The 27,189-nt window shown below is 41.6% G+C and overlaps 2 protein-coding genes across 2 annotated transcripts in view; one reads left to right on the top strand and one right to left on the bottom strand.

Moving 5' to 3' along the window:
* Nucleotides 1–219: 219 nt before the first annotated feature.
* dctpp1 (dCTP pyrophosphatase 1) lies at nt 220–7,351 on the bottom strand. Its single transcript, XM_080721556.1, has 3 exons — nt 7,207–7,351; nt 2,331–2,486; nt 220–1,261 (listed from the first exon to the last, which is right to left on the bottom strand). The coding sequence occupies exons 1-3, from the start codon at nt 7,327–7,329 to the stop codon at nt 1,019–1,021; spliced, it is 522 nt and encodes a 173-aa protein (XP_080577682.1). The 5' UTR covers nt 7,330–7,351; the 3' UTR covers nt 220–1,018.
* A 448-nt stretch (nt 7,352–7,799) lies between these two features.
* The window catches only part of gatb (glutamyl-tRNA(Gln) amidotransferase, subunit B), a 129,485-nt gene continuing 110,095 nt past the window's right edge, over nt 7,800–27,189 (top strand). Inside the window, exons 1-3 of the mRNA XM_080721952.1 lie at nt 7,800–7,901; nt 10,621–10,774; nt 12,356–12,469. Coding sequence (XP_080578078.1) covers nt 7,813–7,901; nt 10,621–10,774; nt 12,356–12,469 — 357 coding nt within the window. The 5' untranslated portion in view covers nt 7,800–7,812. The remainder of the gene's footprint in view (nt 7,902–10,620; nt 10,775–12,355; nt 12,470–27,189) is intronic.

Below are 27,189 nucleotides of genomic sequence, written 5' to 3'. Positions count from 1 at the left end.
GTCACAGTGAGCTTGTAGATCTTCTATATTTCTTTTGGTTTGACTTTACCATTCAATGGAATCAGTTTGAGAGTAATGGGAAGTGCTCATACGACAAAGAAAAACTGAAAAATCTAAACACTCTCTCAGGGGCAAATGTGAACAGGCATCAGTGAGTGATCACACTAACAGTGATCAAAATGTAGAGGGAAGTAGCACAGAAAAACAAAACAGCTTCCTCTCAAGTGCGCTTCCAACTGTATTCGTTTTACTTTGGGCAAGCAGCTAAAACAATAGAATATATACATTAAAGAACAGTGAAATGAACATCTCTTGCTTATCTGGTGATCAGCACAGATGGCAGGTACAGCAGCACATATGCTATTATCAACCAGTATTCTCCAGCGAACATTCAGACATCTCAAATGTGCGTTCCCTTCTGAGAGCTAAGCCTAATTTATAACTCTAGTAAAAACGGTGTTGCTCGCCATCAAGAACATATCTAAAAGCTAACCTTTGCATCAGCTTGACAATAAAGAAAGAAAAGAAAAAAAGACGATTACTGCATCAATAGTAATCAACAAACTATAGCCTACTATAAAAACAAACATTAGCCAAATTGTAAAATAAAATAAGAGGCAAATTTGGAAAATAGACGTTCTACAAGCTCACAACTCTCAAAAACATTTTATTGGCGATCCATACATTTTTTCTGGGACCCATTTGAATAACCAAATGTGGGTCCCAGGACCCATTGAAAACCTAGCATCTTCACTGCAAGTAGATGGTGACAAATACGTTAAAATGAACGGTAATTCAAATTTTACGATTATGAGGGCAAGTGGCCATGACCTGAGGGCAAGTAGAACATGACCTGTACGTGGCCGACGCGCAAGTGCCTCTGAGACCTTTGTGTCAACCCCTGTAGATCAACTATTTTCGGCAGGCAACATTGGCTTACGACAAAGTATAAATCGGACCAAAAAAAATGGTTTTCATCTCGTCACGGATCTCTGGTCCCCGAGCTAGGCTTTTTCTTTTAGTCTTTGTATTCGGTGTACTTTTTGGCAGAGCCTTGCACCTTGCTGGCGGGGTACTTGAGGCGGTTCAGGGCCATCTTGCGCAGGACGGCCTGTGGGAGGTCCACGTGGCACTTCTCCGCCAGCTCCACCAGGTAGATCATGACGTCGCTCAGCTCGTGGGCCAGCTGCTCGCGCTCAGAGTCCGTCCAGCCGGGCAGACCCTCGGCCACCTCGCCCCGCCACTGGAAGAGCTCCGACACCTGGAGGGGGAAATATCAACCCGATAAGACATGAGGCCTAAAAGAACTACTGAAAAACATGTTTCTATATCAACTTTTTAACGTCAAGCATCACTAGAATCATATGTATTTGACCGCGGACCCCCATCTCAAAATATGTTGTTCCAGGGACCCCCAGAAGCAAAGATTTGAGTTACAAAAGTTTGCTCTCTGCGCCTCACTATGAGCTTGTAATTCTGCTATTTTTTAATAGCTTAAGTGTAAAATAATCAGTCATAAATGGCTCTATTTAGAAACAGGTGAGAACATGGCTTGCCTACTCTCGTGAGTTGTAAATAGACCTCCAGAGAGGGCCAAATGTCCTTTTAGTTATAACTATAATCATGGTTAGGGCTGTCAAGATTATGACATTTTACATGACGATTAATTGTCACTCTAATAATCGCGATTAACAATTTAATGGTGTTTTTGTCGTTGACAATTACATTTCTGTTTGGCTTGTAGGCTTTGAAGTTGCACATGGCAGATATGACACATAACCTAAATATACAAAGACATTACTGACACATTTGACAACTTTATACTTAAAGAACATTGCTAGTGGAAATAGCCGATCTACAAGCTCACACTGCATCGCAACGCACTGTGAGCTTGTAGATCGGCTATTTCCACTATTTTTTTAAATGTTTGAAAATATTTTTCAACGTGGAGACGATTATGACAAAATAATTGCTTTTATGTCAAATAATTACGATTAGACTAGTATGTAATAATTGGTGTGCTCTTTTTGACCTCGACACCAAACCTATTTGCCGAAAATAGCCGATCTACAAGCTCGTTGAGAGCTTGTAGATCTGCTATTTTTGGCTAAAGTTCTCCTCAGAATAGCGATGTGAGGGTTCAAGTTGTTAATTTAAAAGAATGATCCTATGATCACAGAGATTTGGTGGCCCCCCTGTAGTAACTCTGAGGACCCCCTAGGGGTCCCGGACCCCCTGTTAAAGACCCATGCAGTGAAGGAACGTGTGAGTAAATCCTCGTCATCAGTCTGCCAATGTGAGGCTAGTATTGTCATAGTTCTATTACACACCTCGCCCACCTCCCCGACCATGGCTAGCAGCAGGTTGCGGGGCTGGTGGAACTGGTTCCAGTCCCTCTCGTCCGTGAACTCCGCCTGCATCCGTCGGATGTCCTCCAGCGTGGGCTGGCCGCTGAAGGTGAACCTCTGGCTCGGCCCGGTTCCGTTCTGCATAGGAGGGAGTGGGGAGGGAAACTCAGTTTAGGGGTGGGCCGAGTGCTACGGGCAAACTCAAATGATCAAACTCAAACTGATTATTTTAAAGAGGTGGTGCCATACTTAAGTTGTGTACTTTTTTTTGTTAATAGTAGCCTGATTTCAGACTCTGCGCTGGAGCTTGAGTCTGACATTGTCCCATTGACAAGAGATTTCAAAGGGGAGGGGATTAAAAAAATTCCCAATCACAAGAGATCTGGTGGGAGGGGTTGTGTTTGACTTGTGTACACAAAACATTCCCCCCTCCCCCTCCCCTCTATGACAGGCATCAAACAGGTCAGTAGCCATGTTTCCATAAACTTATTCGAATTAGGGAAGCGAATTAACAGAAATACGCATTAAGACAAAGCGAATTTAGCATGTTTCCATTTGCGGGTGTCATTCGAATTAGCAACGTCGCATGAGTTGATCGGGCTGATTTTTTCAGACCGAACCTGAGCACTGCACTTCTGAGGTTTGACTGCTGTGACTCGGTCGCTGTCTAGTAGTGGGAAGAAGGGGTTATCAATCATCATGGCCCCAAATAACTTTAGTCTCTTACGAAATTGGCAAGAGTTACGCTCAATACATAAAGCTATATAACCTCTCCATCATCGGCAATAGTCAGTGGTGTCTGTTCCCCACACTCCCGCGCCCCCACCGTTGCGCTCAGGTTCATCGGGGAAACCGCGGTCGCGTCGCTGCACAGTGCTCATCCTGCAAGTTTCAGCGTTCTCTGGAAGGTGGCCGATCTGCAAGCTCACTACGCGGCGCGGAGACGCGGATGCGAGCTGCTGTGGGCTTGTAGATCGGCCACTTTTGGCCTGTGATGAGGAAGGGTTAGCCACGGATGGCTTTGACTCCGGGAGGTGAAAACGGGAGGAATTTACACACGGTTCGTGTCACTCCGTGTGTAACAAACAAGCGGTTTGTTTTGTGGTCTAATGGACGTTAAGCGGCAGGGGAAAGTGTTAAATTGGAGGACGATATGGACCCAGAACGTCATAATCTATTCGCATGTATTGTCTGACCCGTTTCCATTCACAAATGCGCATTTAGTTTATTCGATAAAGGCTCAAAATCCACCTCCTCCAAGCGGATAATTTTTTTTGCGGATAATGAAAGCTTATTCGCATTTTGAAGTGTTTCCATAAAAACATTTTGAGAATAAGCCGTTAATGCGCAAAAAGTGGCTTTATGGAAACGCCACTATTGTCTTTGATGTTTCATTGATTAGAGAAAATCACTAACGAGCTATTGACACTTGTATGGCTCAATCAATTACTGCAGTTCACAACCCTTTTGAAGTTCACAGGGAGCAATTAAGAGTAGGGGTGGATATTGGCAAGAATCTCGCGATGCGATACTCATCACGATACTTGGTTCACGATACAATACATCACGATACATTGCGATACTATTGCGATACGATACTATTGCGATACTATTGCGATATATTGCAAAATTCAAAAGAATTTAAAAAAAATTGTCGAGCTTAAAATACATACATTGAATTAACTGAACATTGGAAATTCCTCCTAATGAAAAAAAAGTTTCCCATTCAGACAGGCAATATTGCCATTGATTATTTTCAAGGCAAAAAACACACCATGTCACTCTCTTTCAATTATATTCAATAACATTTCTGCTTACTTGGTTAATAGCATATTTCTTTAAAAGCAGAATCAATAATAGGCCTATTTAATTTAGGCAAATTTATTTGGAGGAGAAAAGAGAGAAATGTGTTAGTGCCTGCCAAAGATGTTTTATATACCTGTTTTTTCCTTTTTGTTTATTGGTTTGCTGTACAAGCTCTGGTTCCACACTATACAGTCCAGTTGGTGGCGGTAATGCACCCTCAAAGGGTTGCCAACCGCCAATAAACTCAAAAGAAGAAGAAGTCAGTCAGGCTAATGCTAAGCGTAAGCTAGCTCCGGTAGAACTTGTCGTTTTAAGGGAACTAAAAATGCTATCCTGGACAACAAGTGCCAGGTTCAACAAGTGCTGTCCATATCTACTACTCCCATCCATGGCCATGGACTTTATTTGGAATTATCGTTTGTTGTTCTTGTTCAACGTGAGTCACGCACGCATGCACACGCACACGCACACGCACACACACACACACACACACACACACACACACACACACACACACACACACACACACACACACACACACACACACACACACGCTCCTCCCTCCACTGATTCCACTCTCTCTCTCTCTCTCTCTCTCTCTCTCTCTCTGTCTCTCTCTCTCTCTCTCACACACACACACACACACAGAGCGAGGATTAGAGCCCATTGATTACCGCATGTTATGTTCTTTTTTTTCTCCTCCAAAAGTATCGCGATAGGGCGGCCTGAATGATCGATACAGTATCGCCAAATACATGATCGCGATGTATTGGCATATCGATAATATCGCACACCCCTAATTAAGAGCTCTGGAGAGCCACCCCTCCCTCCACTGTTTGTTGATTTTTAAAAGTTAGACACACCCCTCCTCCATCTTGCATTGATTTCATTGGCTGGTAAGCCAAGATACCATAGAAAGAGGCGTGTCATATGCCAATTCCAGATCAAGAGAAGCAGTCCACTTCGAGTGGGCGGGTCTATTGGCTGGAGCCAGGCAATTCTAATAGGCCTCCAGGTGTGGTTATAATGTGCAAATATGTCTTCCCTGTGTATGTGTGTTTACTTCCTGAAGGCTTAAGCCTCTGAGTCAAAAGGCCTAACGGAAAAACACTGAGTTATTGACATCATAGACTCATCCCCTCCCCTTTTACCATACACTAGAGATGCGCGGGTCAAGTTATTTTAATAACCCGCAACGCCTGCAGCCCGCACGGAACGTAACCCGCCCGCCCCGCAGAACAATATACGAATGAACTAACCCGCCTGCCCCCGTTGGTCCGCAGTTTAAAAAAAGATGATAATCATCACGACGATAGCTCATCTTTATATACCGCTCTTATTAGAACCCAAAGACAAGTCGCTTTACAGAAAGGTCTACAGTAGTACAATATCGTCATAGGCTACATAAACAAACATGTTGTTCAAAATGGGGTTCTTTACTATTATTTGACTGCAAAGACATGTTCATTAATTCTCTCTAAATCGGGGGCATCGTCAATAAAGTTTTATGTCAATCATATTTATACAGCTCCTTGCGCGTCTCCAAACAGACAGCAAAAGACGGACGATATTAAATCCTGTTGGTTATTGATTAATCACCAGATTTGAGACGAGAGATGGGGGCGACTTGAGGTGAGTGTGGTTCATTCTATTGTGGGATGACATTGACAACTGTAGTTGATATTGTGCTAATGCACAATGCTTGCACAATCATCAATGATCTTTTTGATAAAGAATCATCAATAATAATACTTATAAAATAACTTTAGCGTATAAAGACAAATATTACAACACTAGAAGAGTCGGGTAAGTTCAGAAAACTACACCATATCACCAAATCTAACCAAAATTATTTAACGTTATGAGATATATAGCTCCTTTCGGAACCCCTCACTACACTGCTACGCAGCTCCGAGATGGGGTTCCTACTGGTCGGCTGCCGAAATCTTGTTGTTGGATCCACGATCCGCCGTTAGCGATCACTTCTTACCTTTGATGAACACTCTATCCAAAAAGTAACGGGCCTCTGTGAAAGTATAATCGTTTTACTTTTTAAGCGTGGAACAACCTCGAAGCACTGGGGTGAAATGAAGACTTTATATCGCTCGAAAGACCAGCCGGCTCTGTGTTTTCCCGTGTTTTCCCCGTTGTAGTCTCGCGTGGCCAGACTGTTGCCTCCGTTTTCCCGTATTTTCCCCGTTGTAGTCTCGCGTGGCCAGACTGTTGCCTCCGTTTTCCCGTATTTTCCCCGTTGTAGTCTTGCGTGGCTATGAGCATTTGACCAAATCGCGGAGGCAACATTCTGGCCACGCGAGACTACAACGGGGAAAACACAGAGCCGGCTGGTCTTTCGAGCGATATAAAGTCTTCATTTCACCCCAGTGCTTCGAGGTTGTTCCACGCTTAAAAAGTAAAACGATTATACTTTCACAGAGGCCCGTTACTTTTTGGATAGAGTGTTCATCAAAGGTAAGAAGTGATCGCTAACGGCGGATCGTGGATCCAACAACAAGATTTCGGCAGCCGACCAGTAGGAACCCCATCTCGGAGCTGCGTAGCAGTGGAGTGAGGGGTTCCGAAAGGAGCTATGAGATATATAATGTTTCCTATGTAAATAAGCCGAAAGGCTTTCTTGGATCTCCTTTTAGTTGACCTTGTACCAGTGAACTGTACATTCATGATGAAACTGTACCTTTTCGGCTTTTCCTATGCAATCTTCTAATAGTAATAATCTTCTAGTTTTCAATCAATCAATCAATCAACATAGGACAAAAGTTCCAGACTACAGCTTTAAAACCACACACAGAGCACTCGCTTGTTCAATGATATTACAACGCAAATCCCTACCATATCTATTCAATCACTATGATTGATTGAAGAACTTATTAGAAGTTTGCATAGGAAAAAGTACAGTTTCATCATGACAGTACAAATCACTGGTACAAAGTCAACTAAAAGGAAATCCTAGTAAGCGTTTCGGCTTATTTACACAGGAAACCACTTCATGTATCTCATATAAAATATCATGATATATTGTCAAATAAAAGTATACCTCAGTTGCACCATTCACATGAACCGCGTTCACTTTATGCTTGTTGTGAGCCTCATCCGTGTGGTTGGAGGGACTTGAAGACACGCCGTCCAGAGCGTGGACGCCATTACCGTTCGTCGCCATCCCGTTTAGTTGATTTCAACACTTTAAAATAAACTTAAACCTTGAAGTATTTGTGAAAAATGTGCTGTAAACAACGCGCGTCAAGATCACATGTGAACAAGTCCCGCCACCAGAGAGGAAATTACGTACCCGGTGTCGGAAGAAGAAACACGGACTACGTTTTTGAGGGATTCTGGTCCTCGTAGTTTTGTGGTAACGACATTCCATAGACATAACATCAACGAGCTCGCCCAAATAAACAACATCCCCCATGATCCTTCGCGGCAGCAGCCCCTAATCGGTAAAATGGCACGGATTCTGGTCCCTGTAGTTCTGTGATAATGACATTCCGTAGACATCCCATCACCGTGCTCGCCCGAGTAAACTACATCCCCCATGATCCTTCGCGGCAGCAGCCACTAAATCGGCAACATGGCAGCCTCCACTGGTGTCCTGCTGCTGTCAAACATCAACAAAACATTGGTGTTCTATCCTCAAGTTACCATGAATAAACTGCACAGTCTGTGCGTCGTCAGGCTCATAGGAACGTCCGTTCCACGGTGCAAGAGTCAACCGCAGGTCAAAAGAAAAAGGTACTCAGTCTGGCTGGTCAGAAGTGTATTATTTGTGAGATTGTATATGACTGACTGACTGTGGTCAGTGTTGTGTGTCTGTGTGAGACTGAGACTGCACACATACAGTATGACACAGAGCTGCTACATGCATTTAAATCTGAGTTTTTTCTTCTTATACTATTTAAATTGTATTGAGAAAAAAACAATGCTGCTATATTTGTTCCAAAATCGTTATACCCTGCGTACAGATCCTTCTAAAAAAAAGTCGAATATTGTGTAAAAAAAGCATTGCTGATGCCCTAGCACCCAAATCATAACTTGGGAAACTTCCCAGTGGACTTAAAGCAACACTGACTTCAGAAGGTTGAAATGTCTCTATTATAAATGATTGATTTGAGTGGTTTCATTCATGTAATATTTTGAAATATGGACTTTTGATATTCATGAGCTGTATGCCATAAAAATTCAAAGTTTTTTAACAAAAGAAGGTTTGGAATAATTCACTGAATGTCCAATGTATCTAGATCTACAAGCTCACATTGTGTCCCATCGCAATGCATTGTGAGCTTGTAGATAGGCTGACCTTGCTGAAGTGTTTAATATTTTGTAGTAATAAATAATTTAAATGCAGTCTAAGTACAGTCAATTAATTTGATTGGTTTATCATTGTGCATTATCACAATTACATCATAAACACATAAACTAATATTTTAAGATTACTTTTTAAAGTGACAGTATCCCTTTAGATGACAGTAATACTTTTAAGTACAGTACTTAAGTAAATGCAGTTAGTTACTTGACACCACTGCCTTTAGTAGTTTAGTCTGATTTCCATTGTCTCCCTTGCATATTATATTTTAAATCTCTTGCACACATTTTACATTATTTATATTTATCTGCAGTAGCTCTGCTCAATACAGTTAACCACATAATACTTTGCCCTCCATTCTGCTGCATGAATGTGTATGCTTTATACTGCTAATTTATTTTCCCATTAATATTCTATATTCTAGATATATTTGCCTCTGGCTTCAATATCCGACAGTAATGCAGGAAGGTGTAATTCCAAATTCCAAATTGTCTGTATATAGTAGGGCTGTCCTCGACGCAGGATTTATCAAGTCGATTCGAGTCGCGGGGGTTAATCCGACGCGTCGACGAATCGTTTATGTAAAAAAAAATAAAAAAAAAGTGGTGCTTTAAGCTTTTAAACCACGTCAACGTAATACAATAAAACAGCAATATGTTTTAAGCCTTTAAAGTGAATTAGATCCATGAACTACTGTGCATATTGAGACATGATAGCGGTGGACACTGGACATTAATGACGTTAAGATTGCGTCCAGCCGTGCGTAATTTGCCGTGCGTAATTGTGAATTGTGGAGCAGAGTAGAACAACGGAGGAGAGAATAATGCATCTCTTTGACAGCATGTTGTGTATTATTTACACAAGTTGTATTTTCTCAGAGCACCGCTGCTGTATCAAAAGAGCTATGTTGCCGATCTGGTGCGAGATAATAAAAAGAAAACAGTTCGCCCGTCGCTATTCCTCAGCCTGAGTCCAACCACCACACACCCACGGCAGTGAAAGTGAAAGCGCATCGCGCTGGCTCTGCTGCTTCTTTGGCCAGCTCTCAAGTAGAATAACAACTCGTCGACGCATTTCCTTTCCAAGCGGTTAACTTCAAAATAAGAGCTCCCTGTTATATGATCAAGGCAACTTTCAAGTCACGTGAACTGATTTTATTTTTAAGTCTAGTAGTAGGAAGTATGGACTCAATAAGAATTACATGACAGTCACAGTCCAGCGCTCTCATACCGCACCACAGTATACTGGTGTGATAAAAAAAAATTATATATTTTTGACGGCTCGACTCAAACAATTGGCGTCGATTCCGGGGGCTTAAAACGACGCGTCGATTCGTCGATTTTTAGAGGACAGGCCTAGTATATAGTAATTGATATTTTTGTTGTTGCACACCTAAAGTTATTTAAAATTGTCTACATTACTTAATGTTTATGGCTAGCCTTGTATTATAATATTATCACCTACTTTAATACAAATAGATGATAATTATTATCTTTATTTGTTTTTTTATGCCAGACATTGTAAGCGCAGTCTGGCAGAGTATTATCGTACATCAACTTCTTTACTGCACGTACTGTACTTGTATGAATGAGCATGTGGCAAATAAAACCTATTTAATCTTGAATGTAAACTGAGTAATATGACGAGGCTTGTCACAACTATTACATAATCATCTAATCGCAATGATTTGAGATAATAGCAATTATTTTAGCTTCGTAAGCTTTAGATCAGCTATGTCTGCTATTTTTACACATATACAATGACTAAATATGGCCTGGGCCACAGGGTAGTGGTCCAGGCACCTAGGCTGGTAATCAGGCCTAATAGCGTGTCGCGAGTTCGAGTCCCGATCCCGACAACCTTTGCTGCGTCCCCCCCCCCCCCATCTCTCCCAATTTCCTGTCAACCTACTGTAAACTATCAATAAAGGCAGAAAAAGCCCCCCCCACAAAAAAATATCTTTAAATTGATTTAATATGTTTAAGTTATTTGTCATATCTTTTGAAGCCTATACAAAACAAACATAGAATGTAACTTGTATTCATATGTTTCAATATCCACGCCAAACACACAATTAAATCGTTTATCGAGTGAAAATGAACTTAAATTCATCCTCATCCTTCTCTCCGTGTCCTATTTGTACTGCAGCACTCCCCAGGAGTTGGTCAGTGTGGTGGGGCTGGAGATCCACGCCCAGATCCAGTCCAACACCAAGCTCTTCTCAGGGTCTCCGGTTGGATTCATGGCACCACCTAATTCCCTGGTGTCCTTCTTCGATGCGTCGCTGCCCGGCACTTTACCGGTAAGGTTGTTTATGTATTGTCCAGGTTTCGAACCCGGTTCTCTAATATCTTGGTAGTCCAATATCTTTACCACGAGACCCTGTAGGCCGGGGGCAGGGGTCATCGCCATGCTGTCTTGTGCTGGACATTTATTTTTTTATATTTTTAACACCCTAGGTGGGGTTGGCGAAAGGGCCTTTCTGTGTGGCGTTTGCATATTCTCCCCGTGTCTCCTAGGGTAGATACCCTCACAAAAACATGCAGTAATCCTGGTATCTATACTGCCTCCCCCTGGCCAGCCGGGGTGCCTGATGAAGAGGAAAGTAACTGGTTGGAATAACATGTTCCTTCCGCGTGCTACGTCCAAACCGGGAAAATCTCCCCTGTCAGGTGAAAAGAAGCAACTTGGACTCCTCATGCATAGAAGGAAACATGAGGTCAGTCCTTGTCTCCCCAGGCACGGCAGAGGGAGAGCAGAGACCAGGATTACATAGGCAATTGGCACTGAGTGAAAAAAATGGGTTACAAAATCGTGGGATGAAAATTATAAAGAAGTAAAAAAGAAATGTTGCCACAGACGTTGGCACACAAAATACAATAATGTTACCAGAAACACATAAAGAGACCTGAATGGCCATAACATGTGTGTAACTCTCTGAGAGTGTACAAATGGAACCAAATGGTTACATGGCCGTGTCCTTGCAACTTGTCCATTTGGTTCCATTTGTACACTCTCAGAGTTACATGGCCGGGTCCTTGCGAATAAAACGTCTGAGAACCACTAGTACTAGTGGTCTCCCAATGCCATAGTGTCGTAGTAAGTCATACATATTCTGAAGAAGACCTGAAGAAAACCTGGAGACTTGACTGCAATTGGGTATTCTGATCAAAATAAGAGCATTATAATGATGTTTAAAAAAAAATCTAAAGTTTGTCACGGACAAGGCCAAGTCTTTGCCATGGGCACATTTTGTCCGTGTACAGACATATTGATGACCCCTGGCCGGGGGAGATATTAGACTTTTAATTCATCAGCTGGTCTAAATGGGTTAAACAAATACACATTTAGATCTAAGTCCGATTTGAAAAAAAGCCTTAAAAACCTAAGTCCAATTTGAAAATTACCAACTGTTTTACTGGAAAACATATTACTTATTTTAAGCTGTGACATCATTTTGCAGTCAGACCTCCAAGCAGATTTATTATCAATATCTGTCCCTCGCTATTTCAACAGATCCGAGACAAAAATAACGACTAAAGTATAATTCTACCACTTTCCTTTCAACAACAAAGAGAAGAAAAATGAGTAAATAGTAAAAACAGTAAAAATATTCACGGGCGCTGGGGCCTTTTGGCCCCAAAAGTTCTCCTCTGCCTACAAAATGATGTCAGACTTAACAGCCCCGTAGCAGCTAGAAACAAAATTCCAAAACTATTTGATAGCTTACACGTTTGGCTTTTCATAGGGAAAAAAAACTGTACTACATACTGTACATGTACTGTGATACACTAAAATGCGTTCCCGGCCTGAGGGGGTAATACACTTTAATGTGTACCCTTCCATACTTGCCAAGTTCAGATGTCTCCCTCCGTGTCCTCAGGTCCTGAACAGGAGGTGTGTTGAGGCAGCGGTCATGACGGCACTGGCTCTCAACTGCACCATCAACAGGAAGTCACTGTTTGACAGGAAGCACTACTTCTACGCCGACCTCCCCGTGAGTAGCTCACAGTCAATGTTCCCTCTAAGCTGCGCGCATGCGCGCCCGCGCACAACTCAGGACGCTGTCGCGCACGACAAATCTTTGTAGCGCACGGCAGATTAACACCAATAGATTTGTGAAACGCAGCAGTTGATTATTTTGTGTACTCAGACTCTGTCTGCCTGCATATGCTTAACATGCCAGCGCTAGGTCTCTCTCTCCCTCTCTCTCTCTCTCTCTCTCTCTCTCTCTCTTTCGGTGCCTCGGCTGCCTCCCCCCTCTCGCCAAATTCTCTGTCTCCGTCTCTCGACTCGATTCTCGCTCGCCTCCCCCCCTCCTCTCTCTCTATCTCTCTCTCTCTCACACACACATGCACGCAGGCACGTGTGGTAAACAGAGACTTCTCTGGACTAAATTATTTTATTGCCGTCATAAAACTTTCTCAGTTACATCTTCTATGTGTGCATTAACGTTAGCAACAGCGTGGCTGTAGGGAAGGCTACCAAAACAAAACAAACGCATGTGCTTTGCTTTGCGTATCAGAAGCTCAAAGGACCATGGTTGCTAATGTGCAGTTTCATAAAGAAATCCCCCGCCTGTGCACAGCAGAGATTAGACCTACAGTACACACTACTCCTCCATCCAGCTTCCAGGTATGAACTATATAAACTGCAATGTTTCTCTGGAGCTGACGAGCTTGGCGTCTCACCTTCACGACGAGTTACAGTATCAAAAATAACTCCAGTCCTGTAATGCATTGGTCCCAAATTGGGTCTGGGGACCCCCGGGGATCTTGAGGTAGTTCCAGGGGTCCCCAGCAAAAGTTAGGAACCAAATGGACCCTTATGTAACTCAGAGTGTACAAATGGAACCCCACACTCAGAGTTAAATTAGGGTTAGGGAGAGAGTCCACCTCTCTGTAAGGTTATGGGCTAGCTTAGGTCATATTATATGATTTAATTTTTGGGAAAGCAATCTACAAGGTCAAAAGCCAGTGTTAATTTAAATTGAGTGTGAAATGGTAGGCCTATACCAAATTTTCGCATGCCTGCTTGCATTGGCACTTTGGCACATACAGTAGGCTACACATAGTGCTTTTGGACTGTATTTTATTCATAATAATGACACTTCTTTAGATGTGTCAATGTCAATATGTCAATGTACAGTATTGTTATTTTTACTCATATTTAGGCACATTGTTTGTATTGTATTTACACAACATGTTGTCAACATGTGTATATACTATATAAGATAGATAGATTTATTATCCCAAGGGGGGAAATCAGTCTGTAGGCCTAATACTGAATAATAATGGATATAAAACCCTTTTTCCCCCCGTCTTTTTAAATTTAACTGTCCTAGTAGCCTACAGTTTATTAACAGTAGTCGAACCGCTATTACTTATTCTGTAATTAAATTTGAATAAGCCATAACTTGACATGACTTGACGCACTGATGCAGTATACACTCGTGCACTTGACATATTTGCTCATCAGTGCTCAAGTTGTGCTCAGAAGGTTGGAGTGTTTGCTCAGACCGAAAAAAAGTAGAGGGAACATTGCTCACAGTCCCTGACTGATTTATTCAAACAACACAAATGCAATGATGATACTTGTATTATCATGTGTCATTTGGCTGCCCAGCCTTTTGCATTGTCTGTCAAAATATATATTCTATATTGTATGTAATGATCCTCTCCTGACGCCTTCTGTTTGTTTGTTGGGGTGACATTCATTATAGGCAAAATGTTAAACTTTTCAACAATAGAACAGTGAAGTCATGACGTGACTCGCTCATCCTCCGGTTCCACGGAAGTAATTCTCTATGGAGAATAACATCGAGTCACCTTAAATCGTCTCATATAAGCATTGCTTTCTAAAAATAAACAAACGGTCTTTGCGATATTGTCAGGGAGGTGGCTCTGTATGGTTTATGATAGTCAGTCACTCATATTTGATACAGTCTGTTTCTAGCGAAAATGTAACTAATTCGGCGACAGTAACATTAGCGTTTTCTCACCATCAGTTGATTCTTCATATCCATATGAGTCAAACCGCTGAGATAATTTGTTTATAATTGGAACACAGTTCTTATATGACGCGATATGAAAAAGGTCTATGAGAATTCAGAATGGGGGAAGAAAACCGCAAACCAGGTAGGATGTATAAATGATGTCACACTTCACTACTCTATAGCGAAAATATCTTTATGTGTTGCACACACATAAAATGTATGCAAATAAATTGAGGCAAAAAATGGTCTTCTTATATAGGAATAGAACCAGCTTCCCAGTGATCATCATATAAAGAGGGTGGTTGAAGCAGGCAATGTTTTGGATTATGGAGACATAATTTATAGGAAAGCTGCTCTCAGATTTATTACTGCCGATAAGTATGATACTCACCACTGCTTTTTATATGGTAATAGAGACAAGTTGGCCATCTCTGGCAGAGGTGAAATATACTTTTGGTATTTGTTTTGTCTTTAAAGCCTTCATTGGAAAATGATCTCCCCCTTATATCACAACAACCATGCTAGATTGGAATTATGGACTTGACACGCACAATTGAGTGACTTGCGTTCACCATAAAGTTCCGAGGGTACAGACTGAACTCGGAAAGACAGCCTTTCCATATTATTGACAGTTTGATGGCCATTTTTGGTTCTTAGACCGTCATCATCTGGACAGTTTTGTCCTCAATAATCTTTAAGGACCAAAACTCTTGTGTTTTTAAACTCTTATATCATCTCTGTTGGGTGGAAACCTTAAATGTCCAAAATACCAGGATTCAAATTCAAAAATAGCAGATCTACAAGCTCAAAACACATTAGTGGTGTGTTTTGAGCTCTAAGGTCTGCTATTTTAGCTATTTTTGCTAATTTTGCGTAACTCTGTTATATGACACAGTAGCTACAGTAGGTCATATTGTTGCAGGTCAACTGCAACAATATCATGCAGTAGATCCCTAAATTAGACTGTCCCATGGCAGGTCCCAGTCCTGCACGTCCAAACCCAAGTGATCACTGCCTCGTCCTGAGTCTGACCTCCATTATACAACTTTCTGATTAGAGCACATGTGGAAGGGAAGTTTGACGGGCTTTGCGTGAGGCGTCGCCGGGAGTCGGGATACATTATGCGATCGCTATTGAGCCTCCATTGTCTCGCACAGCTGTGCCACATCACTGCTTTTCCTTTGTGGTGAACTGTCCTCTTCCCCCCGACTCCAGCACAACGTTCCCGTTTCACCTGTCCCCAACCCTGCGGGCTCTAATGGAAATCGTTAGCGAAAAATGTCGCTGAAGCAGCGAAAATGACATTTCCTGCCCCGTACAGACAAAATGACACGGGAAGAAGCCGTTAGGAGAGAATGCCAGTGTGTTCCCAGTTCCCACGTGTTGCCTCATTTCCTTCGGTGTACCTCTCCGTTTCATATTAGCCACAGGACATTGACACTTTTCATAGCTTTGTTGGTCTAATTTTGCAGACCGTTCTCCTTTTATTCACATTAACAATTTGGCTTCAATGGTCAGAGCCAAACTCGTTTACAGACGAGATAAGGTTTCCTTGGTAACCCGCATCTCAGACGCTTGCTACAGGTGCTGGTGAAAGAAAAAAACTGCATACGTCATGACGCAACGCAGCCAGAAGCAACGGAGAGCGGCCATTATCCATTGACTCCTATTCTATGCTGAAACATAAAAACAGCTTTATCTCTGAATAAGGTGCAAATAACGCAGAGGATCCGCTTGTTTTCACGGCGACACTATGCCGTGATGGTCGGCCCCGGTTAGGAATTTCGTTTCGCGACCGTTTGTAAACAAACAGATCTCCTTCCTGGATCGTCAGTGTACACACACATGCACACGCACGGAGCTTCCGGGGCTCTTCAGAATAAAGCGTAAGTGAATGGTGGCAGCCGTTAGGTTAAGGCTTTCACAATTATCATATAACCGTCTAATCACAATTATTTGACATAATCGCAATTATTTTGTCATAATCGTTTACATGTTGAAAAATGTTCATATTTTCAAACATTTCCAAAAAAAATTGTGGGAATAGCAGATCTACAAGCTCACAACGCGTCGCATTGTGACGCGTTGTGAGCTTGTAGATCGGCTATTTCCACTATCAATGTTACTTTTCAAGTATAAAGTTGTCAAATATGCAAATTCTTTTGTATATTTGCATTTGTACATTTAGGTTATGTGTCATATCTGCCATGTGCAACTTAAAGCCTACAAGCCAAACAGAAATGTAATTGTCAACGACAATTAAATCACAATTATTTGAGTGACAATTAATTGTCATGTAAAATGTCATAATCGTGACAGCCCTAATTCACATACTTCCAATGGCCAGAGCATGGTTAGGTTGTGAAAAAATCAAACCTCGTTCGAAGTGGAGCTGTGAATTTGAGCAGTTCCAGATCTATGCTTTTGATTCTATGTGTTTTAGATCTATGAATTCTAAGTGTTCTATATATAAATTCTATGTGTTCTAGATCTATAAATTATGTGTTCTAGTTCTATATTCTTTTTGATTGTTTTTACGTGTACTAGATCCCGTGTGTGTGTGTGTGTGTGTGTGTGTGTGTGTGTGTGTGTGTGTGTGTGTGTGTGTGTGTGTGTGTGTGTGTGTGTGTGTGTGTGTGTGTGTGTGTGTGTGTGTGTGTGTGTGTGTGTGTGTGTGTGTGTGTGTGTGTGTGTGTGTGTGTGTGTGCATGTGTGGGTGGTAAAGCCGCGCATGCGCAGATCCTGTTCATTCTTGACGACAGACTCTGGTGAGACTCTGGTGAGGACACACATTGCTGCCTATGGGGAGCTTGTGTTCCACACAGCTCCAAAAAAAAGAAAGAAAAAGAAAACAGTACACAATTCTCAGCTGGGAACTTGGGGTCCATTCGGTTACATTTTGTCTCAGAAAAGCATTCCAGCCAATCCAGTTTCTATGCTATGTGTAACAGGTATTGACTTAACGATGCACCAAACTGCTCCTGCAGAGTGCGTTGACGTAAACAATAATTTCTAGCGGTTATAAATTCGACTGCCAGAAATGATCACGAACACTCTTTTTGAATCAATGCCGAAGGCACTCAACTAAAATAGGCCTATACTGAATTGCTGCCTTTTCATTGAAATCTGCCTAAAATATATGTGACGAAATACATCACAAAAAAACACACCGTATGCACTTAACAGCACCGAGCAGCCTAGTAGATTTGAGATAATGGCAGAATTGGCTTTTCCGATCTCACATTTCCATTCGGCTGGTGTCTAGTGTTTTGCCAGGAACACCTTGCTGTCAGTAATGCCATGCTTGCATTGGCGAGGAGGCTTCACCTGCCCTTAGAGCCCCCAGGCAATGTCACCAACATTAAAGTGACATTCTGACATGTTGGCAAGGAAAGAGACAGGCACAGGAACACAACTCGCCCTCCTAGGCTGTAACCCCTTCTCAACTCGCACGGTTCTTTTTAAGAACTTTCACAGTTAATAAAAAAAAAAAAAACACTTCTAAATGATTCGATTAATCAAAAAATGTAATCAATAGATAGGTCATAATTGTTTACATGTTGAAAAATGTTCATATTTTCAAATGTTTTCAAAAATAGTGGAAATAGCAGATCTACAAGCTCACAACGCGTCGCGAATCACGATGCGACACGTTGTGAGCTTGTAGATCGGCTATTTCCACTATCAATGTTATTTTTTAAGTAGAAAGTTGTCAAATGTGTCAGTAATTTCTTTGTATATTTAGGTTATGTGTCATATCTGCCATGTGCAACTTCAAAGCATAAAAGCCAAACAGAAATGTAATTATCAATGACAAAAACACAATTAAATTGTTAATCGCAATTATTTGAGTGACAATTAATCGATATGTAAGATGTCATATCGTGACAGCCCAATCGATAGAATAATCGATAGTTCCAGCTAGTCCGGAGGATTGAGACGAAAATCGTTCACTTTTTCATAAAAACATGAAATTTGGTACACTTGAACAGTTTGGGGCCTTGAACATTTTCAGATATGGGGCCATTGCAAAAACACCCCATGGTGGCCATTTTAATTTCCGCCATTACCAAATAATGTATTTTGCATCTTAACTCCTGAACCAAGAATTAGAATATAGGTGTATATTTTGATTGTCAAGGATTCCATTGATATCATGTACAACATCATAAACTGTTCAATTGAATAGTTAATGGTCAAATAAGTGATGTTGTGCGGTAGTCCTGTGGTTTTGTCCAAACATTTTTCACTTTTTCATAAAATTATGAAACTTGGTACACTTGTTTACATTATGTTTTGATGGTCAAGGATTGCATATTACGTACAGCATCATAAACTGACCAGGTGAATAGTTAATGGTCAATTCAGTTATGTGAGAAGGACATCACATTATTTTGTCTGTTGCATAAATGTTGTGTAGAGTTTTAGAAACGTAAACCTTTGGTTCAATGCCCCTGATAATACAGTGAGCAGAACAATATTCAATATGACAATAACACATTAGCTTAAAAATAATGTATCACAGACAAAGATTTCAAAGATTTTATTCCAGAAAGAATTGTTTGTTTTGCTGTCATTAGAACATTATTAAAACATATTGGTTTCATTCAGTCTGGTGACCACCAGGAGAGACGATAGATAGCCGGAATGTTCCGATCGGTGCGAAGCACAAAACAAAAAAGGATTTCCTCAGTTGTCTCGCTAGCTCAGTCAGTAGAGCATGATGAGTTTTTCACCAGTATGGACACGCTGATGTGTCTTCAGGTTACCTAACTGACTGAAACTCTTGCCACACTGTTTACACACAAATGGTTTTTCTCCACTGTGGATACGCTGATGTGTCTTCAGGCTACCTAACTCACTGAAACTCTTGTCACACTGCTTGCAGACAAAGGGTTTTTCTCCACTGTGGATACGTTGGTGTTTCTCCAGGTTACCTAACACACTGAAACCCTTGTCACACTGTGTACACACAAAGGGTTTTTCTCCCGTGTGGACACGCTGGTGTATCTTCAGGTTGCCTAGCTTACTGAAACCCTTGTCACACTGTTTACACACGAAGGTTTTCACCAGTATGGACACGCTGATGTGTCTTCAGGGTACCTAACTCACTGAAACTCTTGTCACACTGTTTACACACAAAGGGTTTTTCTCCACTGTGGATACGTTGGTGTTTCTCCAGGTTACCTAACACACTGAAACTCTTGTCACATTGTTGACACACAAAGGGTTTTTCTCCACTGTGGATACGCTGATGTGTCTTCAGGTTACTTAACTGATTGAAACTCTTGTCACACTGTTTACACTGGAAAGGTTTTTCACCACTGTGGACATGCTGTGTCTTCAGGTTGCCTAGCTCACTGAAACTCTTGTCACACTGTTTACATACAAATGGTTTTTCTCCCGTGTGGACACTCTTGTGTCTCTTCAGGTTGCCTAGCTTACTGAAACCCTTGTCACACTGTTTACACTGGAAAGGTTTTTCACCACTGTGGACATGCTGATGTGTCTTCAGGTGATCTAACCGACTGAAACCCTTGTCGCAGTGTTTACACTGGAAAGGTTTTTCTTTGGTGTGGACACGCTGGACATGCTGTGCCGTTACCTCAATTAAACTCTTATCACATAAGAGGTTTTCTTTCCTGTGTGGGTCATCAAATGTTTCTTTACTTATCCTGGCTGCGTTGAAGTCCTCGCAAGATCTCGGTTTGTCTGTGTCTCCTTGTTGCTGGCCGGTTACACAGCTGGTGATCGTCGGACAGGAAGATGAGGGCAGCTGTCCATTGCTCATCGTTTGACAGCAGAGGTTGTTGTGGCACCTCGACATGTCTTCATGGAGGGTGACCCGAGACTTAGAACAGGATACCCAAGACTTAGAATAGGACACCTGTGTCTTGGAAGACTGGTTCATGGACACCGCCCGCTGCTACTTGGACTGTAAATTGGAAGACGTTTCTTTGACTCTTGCTGGCTGGAAACACTAAGGCACCATGTAAAATTGCTACTCCAAGGGGACTGGTTTCTAGGATTAGGACCCACCGCAGTGGTGTCCGGTAAGAACTTAACCGAGATGCCTTGAATCGTATGGAAGGCCCTGAAGTCTTGCTGGGAGAACTAGCTGAAGATCTTGAGATGGTTGGATGTGATGATAAGCTATAGGCTTCGGTGTTCCTGGCTGTATGGTCTGAGTCGAGGAATGCTTCTGGCTTCTCCGGTGTCAAAGGCTCCTATTTATAGGGCTTGTTTGTGTATGAAGGTGACATCAGCATGATGTCATCTTGATGAGGTCACTAACTAGGCATCTCCATATATGGGCCGCTCATTTGTGTACGATGTGACATCAGCGTGATGTCACCCTTATGAGGTCATCAGCTAGATATCTCCATATATGGAGATATCGAATGTGAGGTGAGGTGAGATATGTCAGTCATCTCCATATATGGAGATTCAACTTCAAGGCGTAATCATGTTAACTGTCAACTGCCGGTATGACGTGAGAGCAATTGAGAGCCTTCGCAACAGCCGCCTAATCTCAGTCAATCTCTTTCTCCTCCTCTATGTCTCTATATATCGCTGCCTCTCTGACTCTCACAGTACACTCTGTCTGTAAAGTCCTTGACTTGGTCGTACCCAGACTAAATGTGATGTTTAGAAACTGTGTCACATCTTATTCAGGTTGACCAGAGCTCTGGTCTGACGTCACACAACACAAACCATTGACATCATTCCTAATAACACCGATTTGCACATGTGACAGTTGCAATTCATCCATCTGTGATTTTAGTTGAATCATTGAATCAAGTTGATGACCAAACCCGGAAGTAAAGGCAGCTGGCAGTCTAAGAAAAAAAAATCAAACCTCGGTTCGAAGTGAAGCGGCGAACCTTTATTCTATGTGTTCTAGAGTTATGAACTCTGTGATCTATACATCTATACAGTTATGGACTCTGTGATCTATTCATTCTTCATATATTCTGAATTCTACATTCTTTATATATTCTGAATGAATATATAAAGAATGGAGGGCTGAATTATCATGTGAAGCTTGACCAATCCTCAAAGTATCCATTCATCTGACCGGGAGGGACACTACACACATATTCTGGACGTATAGGACAGATAAAACCTGTTCATTCTGAACTGAAATGGCCATATATGGACATGAGACTTTTTGAAAAAGCCTATTCATTCTGGACTGATATTCCGGACGTACGGGACAGAAAAAAACTATTCATTCTGGACATGAGGTGACATACATTGTGTTTTTGAAAAACCCTGTTCATTCTGGACTGAGATCACCATATATGGTAATTAAACGGACATTCTGTTTTTGAAAAGCCTGTTCATTCTGGACTGAAATGACCATATATGGGCGTGATACACACAAAGCCACTCATAGGAAGCGGTTTTCACCGCTTCAAAAATATTTTATACCAGCTTGCGTCTTGTGGAGCAGTTTAGTGGCCTAAATTCTTAATTGAATTCCTTCATTTATATTTATATTTTAATAATACTAGAAGCTCGGCCACCCGAGCGTCTAGTCGGGGGGCGGCCTACTCGGGAAAGAAGGGTGGGAACAATGAATGCCCCACCCTTTAATGCAAACCCCATTATACCTGTTCTCATAGGGCCTGTTTTGACCATTTGTTTGCCTGTGTCCATTTATGCCCATATATGGAGATATCTGTCTGTCTGCGTCCATTTTATGCCCATATATGGAGATCTCTGTATCTGTCTGTCTCTCTGATCCCTTTTATGCCCATATATGGAGGTCTGTGCCTCTGACTGTGTCCCTTTTGTGCCCATGAGTCAGCTGACTCATATGGCGTACGTAATTCCCTTTGGGCGGCCGAGGGTCTAGTCGGGGAACGGCCTACTTGGGAACGATGTAAATAGGCGAATGAATGCCCCACCCTTTAATGCAAACCCCATTATACCTGTTGTCATCCGTTTTGACCATCTGTTTGCCTGTGTCCATTTATGGAGATATCTGTATCTGTCTATCTGCGTCCATTGTAGCCCATATATGTAGATCTCTGTATCTGTCTGGCTGTGTCCCTTTTATGCCCGTATATGGAGATCTCTGTATCTGTCTACTTGACCTAGAGTGCAAAGTGAAAGTGAGGGAGAATCGTCTATTTGCACAGGAGTGATGTCAGAATGAGTCAGCAGAAGTGATGTCAGACATCAGCTCCGCATACGGAGATTCCGAAAGTAGGGGGTTGCGATGGCTCCATATCTGAAAATGTCCAGGGCCCCAAACTGTACAAGTGTTTTTATGAAAAAGTGAACGATTCACCTAAAATCTGGTCTCAATCCTCCAGACTAAGCCCTAGTTCTCTTGATTGTGGTAAACGAAGTAAATCCGTTCCTACTACAGAATGATTGGAATGCAAAGTCCTTCTCCTCTCAACACATGTTTGGTTTTGATGTCTTTTTGAAGCTTATCTATTTCTTTTGCTGAGTTGTAGATATCTATTTTTAACAATATGTATCTGTGGAACCGAAAATGTAATGCCTCAACTCCTACATTCCAAGTGCTTGGGTCCCCAGTTCAGTTATGATTAGTCTTTGTGGGGTCACAGGCTGAAAAGGTTGAGAACCACTGGTCTAAACATTAAACAAAATGATCTAAAATACTGTAATTAATCCTCGATTTTGATATTATCACGCTAATCAAAATATCCCCAACTTCCATTATCCTGGGGTGGAACATTTGCCTAAAAATAGGCAAAGAGATTTGGTAGAGAGTGGAAAAAATGTCCAAGTCCGTTTTACCAATAATATAGAGGGTTTAAATGGTAACGGATATGCAGCTCTTGCAAATAAAAGGTGAATTGATACATTTTAATCCCCTCAATATGATTATTGTGAATTTTCATCACGATAAACGATAACGTCGCCTCCCTATTGTGAATGTAGATACAGTTGTGCTCGAAATTATTCAACCCCCTCAACTAATGAAATTTGTTCATTAGTGTAGCCACTGTTCCTTTGGCTTAGAACTTGTGAACTATGCTCAAAACTGTACTTTTTGGAACATTCAGTGTAATTAAGAGTAAGAGAATAATTGAAAGTGAAAAGTGGCGTTGAAAGTAGCATTTAGCACTGAATTTGGAAGACATAAAACACAACAAATGTTACTTTTGTTGAGCTACATTGTTCTTGTATGATTTATGTATTTCTTTCAGTTGTCAGTTTGTGAATTTAGTCAATAAACCAGATTTGCAGAGGGGGGTTGAATAATGTGGGCACAACCGTGTATCGCAGTCAGATGACTGACGACAACGCAAGTTAACCCAGGGGTGTAGTTGTCCCGATTTAAAATAAAGCAACGCGGAACTAAAAGTTCCTATGATTGGTGGCTAGTTGCGCTGTTCTGTCACCAGAAGCAACATGTTCTCCATAGGATTCCATTCTATTCCCCCGAAGGTTTACATTGTAAAAAAAAAAAAACTGGAGCTCAGTTAGTCTGTTCTTGAGAGACTCCTACTGTATGTCAGTGGTTCTCAAACTTGTGAAGGACCCCCAAAATGATATGTACTTGGCCACGGACCACCATCTCAAAATATTTAGTTCCAGGGACCACCCAGAAGGAACATTTTAGTTACAAAATTTTCATGACTTTTTCAAAAAAAATAGCAGATCTAAAAGCTCGCAGCGCGGTACTCGGTGCCGCGCTGTGAGCTTGTATATCTGCTATTTTTCAATAGCTAAAACATTCAATGATTCTGGGCCTAAATGGGTTGATAATACATTTGATTTTCTTACCTTAATAAACATTGTCATAAATACGTTATGGTTCCTGTCGCTAGTTTAAAGCCTCGTTTCAATCACCATGACATGCATTTTGTGAAAATATGGTCCAATTTATGTTATATTTGATGTTATAGCAGGGTATGCTGTAGGAGGGGCTTGTGATCATATCGCTATAATGCGGCTTGTGATGATTCTTCTTTGTGTGCTTTATTTTCGGCAAGCTCAAGACAATGTCCCATGTATCCCTGCGGTTGCACGCGACCGTTGACAGCTAATAGCATTCGAGATGGTATCATTTCTAACCAATGAACGTTGATTTTTACAATGATGGCGTCACCCATACATCGGCCAAAAAAGCGTCATTTTCGCAGCATAGAAACCAATGGCTTTCCACCGTCCATATTTCTTTACAGTCTATGAGTTGACCGTATGAAGTCCCACATCCTCATTGGAGCCTCGCTCTTCCAAATGATTTGATTTCCTTTCTTTTTTCCTTTTTGAAGCGGTGAAAGCCGCTTCCAATGAGTGGCTTTGTGTGTCCCACGCCCATATATGGTCATTTCAGTCCAGAATGAACAGGTTTTTTCAAAAACAAAATGTGTGTTTCATGTCCATATATGGTCATCCCAGTCCAGAATGAACAGGTTTTATCAAAAACAAAATGTCTGTCACCTCATGTCCATATATGGTCATTCCAGTCCAGAATGAACAGGTTTTATCTGTCCCGTACGTCCAGAATATCAGTCCAGAATGAATAGGGTTTTTCAAAAATAAAATGTGTGTCCCATGTCCATATATGGTCATATCAGTCCAGAATGACCAGGTTTTATCTGTCCTGTCCCGTCCGTCCGTCCGTCCGTACGTACGTCCGTCCGTACGTACGTACGTACGTATGTGTGTAGTGTCCGTCCCGGTCTGATGATTGGATACTTTGAAGATATTTATAAAATATAAATATAAAATATATTTGTCAAAAACCTTCTGAATATTGTGCAGGACATTAAGCTTTATGTGAACTTACTCAAGATTAAAACATTTCATTCCTCATTTCTTCAGAATCTTCAACCAAACATGGTAAATGTCATCTGGTGTGACTGTCCCGACCTTGTTTCTCAAAGTGGGAACTTGAATAAAACTAAGAAAAAGAATTGCTAAAATTCATTTAAAAATGAATTTAGGCAAAAAAAAAAGTCTATTTGTGAGCCTATATCTTTTCAAAGTCCAAGCATAATGTTTTCAGTCATTTCTGATCAAAAAGATTTTTTCCCCCAAACCAAAATCATCTGGTGTGACACTAGTTTGGAAAAATTAAACAGGCAATAATTTGGACACCTACTGGGCTAGAGAGGTCCTTCTTCTGTAAGGCTATTCAGCACTCCCAGCACAACTGCAAGACAGGTGTCTGAGGTGAGTTATGATTTTAACATTTTCATGAAATGCCATCTTGTTGAAACTTTGACAAGTGTGGCACTTCTGGATGTCATCTGGTGTGACACCTTTTTCATTAACTCATCTAGTGCCAAAACCGAACATTTTCGGTTTAAAAAAACGTATTAAGAAATACAAAAACCGAACATGTTCGGTTTTTTTTTTTTTTTTTTTTTTTGGAAAAATCACATTTTGATCTTTAATCTGACAAAGATCCGTTGTTTTGCGATGTTGTCCATGTGCCTAGGACATCCAGTGAGCAAGTGATCACTTAGAATCCTATATCATTTATCAAGGATAACTGCCCATTTCTCTGCCTTTTATTGTATATTATACAAATGTATGGTTGATTTCTGTGGTGCACGCAGCACAGCACGGCTTTCGGCTCTGACAGCCAGAGGTGTCAATTGGGTATGGCAAGTTATGGCAGCTGCCATCCCTTGGCTACAGGGGAAATAATAAAATGTACTTTTCATTGTGTCTGTTGCTAAGGTATGGCAACATGACTGTTGTCTTGCATGCGCATGAGGGCACGCAACCGTGCATGCAAGACACCAGTCATGTTGCCATACCTTAGCTTTTGCTGAACTGACGCCACTGTGGCAGCAGCAGCCCCCACCCCTGGGCACTGCGTGTGAACAGATTGCTTGTTGAAGAACCAAGGCGTCGTGCTCGTGTTCGCCGGTCACTGAGGTTAGGGTTGGGCCAACTTGGGGGTTAGGGTTAGTTTTATGTGTCGGAATACCTGCCCGTAGTTGGCTGCGGACCCCCGGAATTTTGCTCGTCTGTGGATTTCACGATCAGCTCGGATATCATCTACGCTACGGCCGTTGAAGCTGGTTCCTCACGCATGCATATGGATACAGTCAGGTACACTACTAAACACAAGTGGGTTTCTAACTGACTGAATGTAGAAGGAGGATGGATCGCACAGTGGCAAGAGTTGATGTTTTCTTTATTCTTGCATTTGCATGGATGAGAAACAAACGTTTCGACTGTAAGCCTTCTTCAGTGTGTGCTTCTTCACTGTGTGCGATCCATTCTCCTCCTACATGTTGATCTAAAGGGAGCGCGGTGGTAACCAAAAAGTTTACTAACTGACTGAATAGCATAATAATCATTGTAGCACAGCACTGCACGCTGTTATCGCTAACGCTATGGACCAGAGCTATTGAGACTATTGATCCTGTTGAATTCAATCGCACGTTTTTTTTATACAAACTTGTATAAAAACCGCATGGTTGACGAGGGTCAAGTATCGCGTCAACCTAGCTATTCTTTTTATTCTAACTGTATTAGACAATGACTATAGACTATGAATGTGATGACATTCATTCAAAGACAAAATAGATTGTTTGTCATGACTATGTCCTGAGACGTAATATGTTCATCTGACTGCTAGGTGGCAGCATCGTTGTTTTTTTGCTTTTGTTGTTTTTACACTTCTCAAGGCAATGAAGGCATGAACATGCAGGCTGTATATGCCGATCATTATATATATTTTTTTGAATAGGGGGCAGGTATTTATAAGAATT

Source organism: Nannobrachium achirus (assembly GCF_963921795.1).
Source record: "Nannobrachium achirus genome assembly, chromosome: 3".
Taxonomy (NCBI): domain Eukaryota; kingdom Metazoa; phylum Chordata; class Actinopteri; order Myctophiformes; family Myctophidae; genus Nannobrachium; species Nannobrachium achirus.
This window is presented reverse-complemented; position numbering and strand designations above follow the sequence as displayed.

Coding starts and splice junctions, on each gene's coding strand:
- dctpp1 (XM_080721556.1), bottom strand. CDS start 7,329: ATGGCGACGAACGGTAATGGCGTCCACGCTCTGGACGGCGTGTCTTCA. Junction 2,487..7,206: donor ATGTGAATGGTGCAACTGAG/GTATACTTTTAT, acceptor CCTCCTATGCAG/AACGGAACCGGGCCGAGCCA. Junction 1,262..2,330: donor TGGTCGGGGAGGTGGGCGAG/GTGTGTAATAGA, acceptor TTCCCCCTCCAG/GTGTCGGAGCTCTTCCAGTG.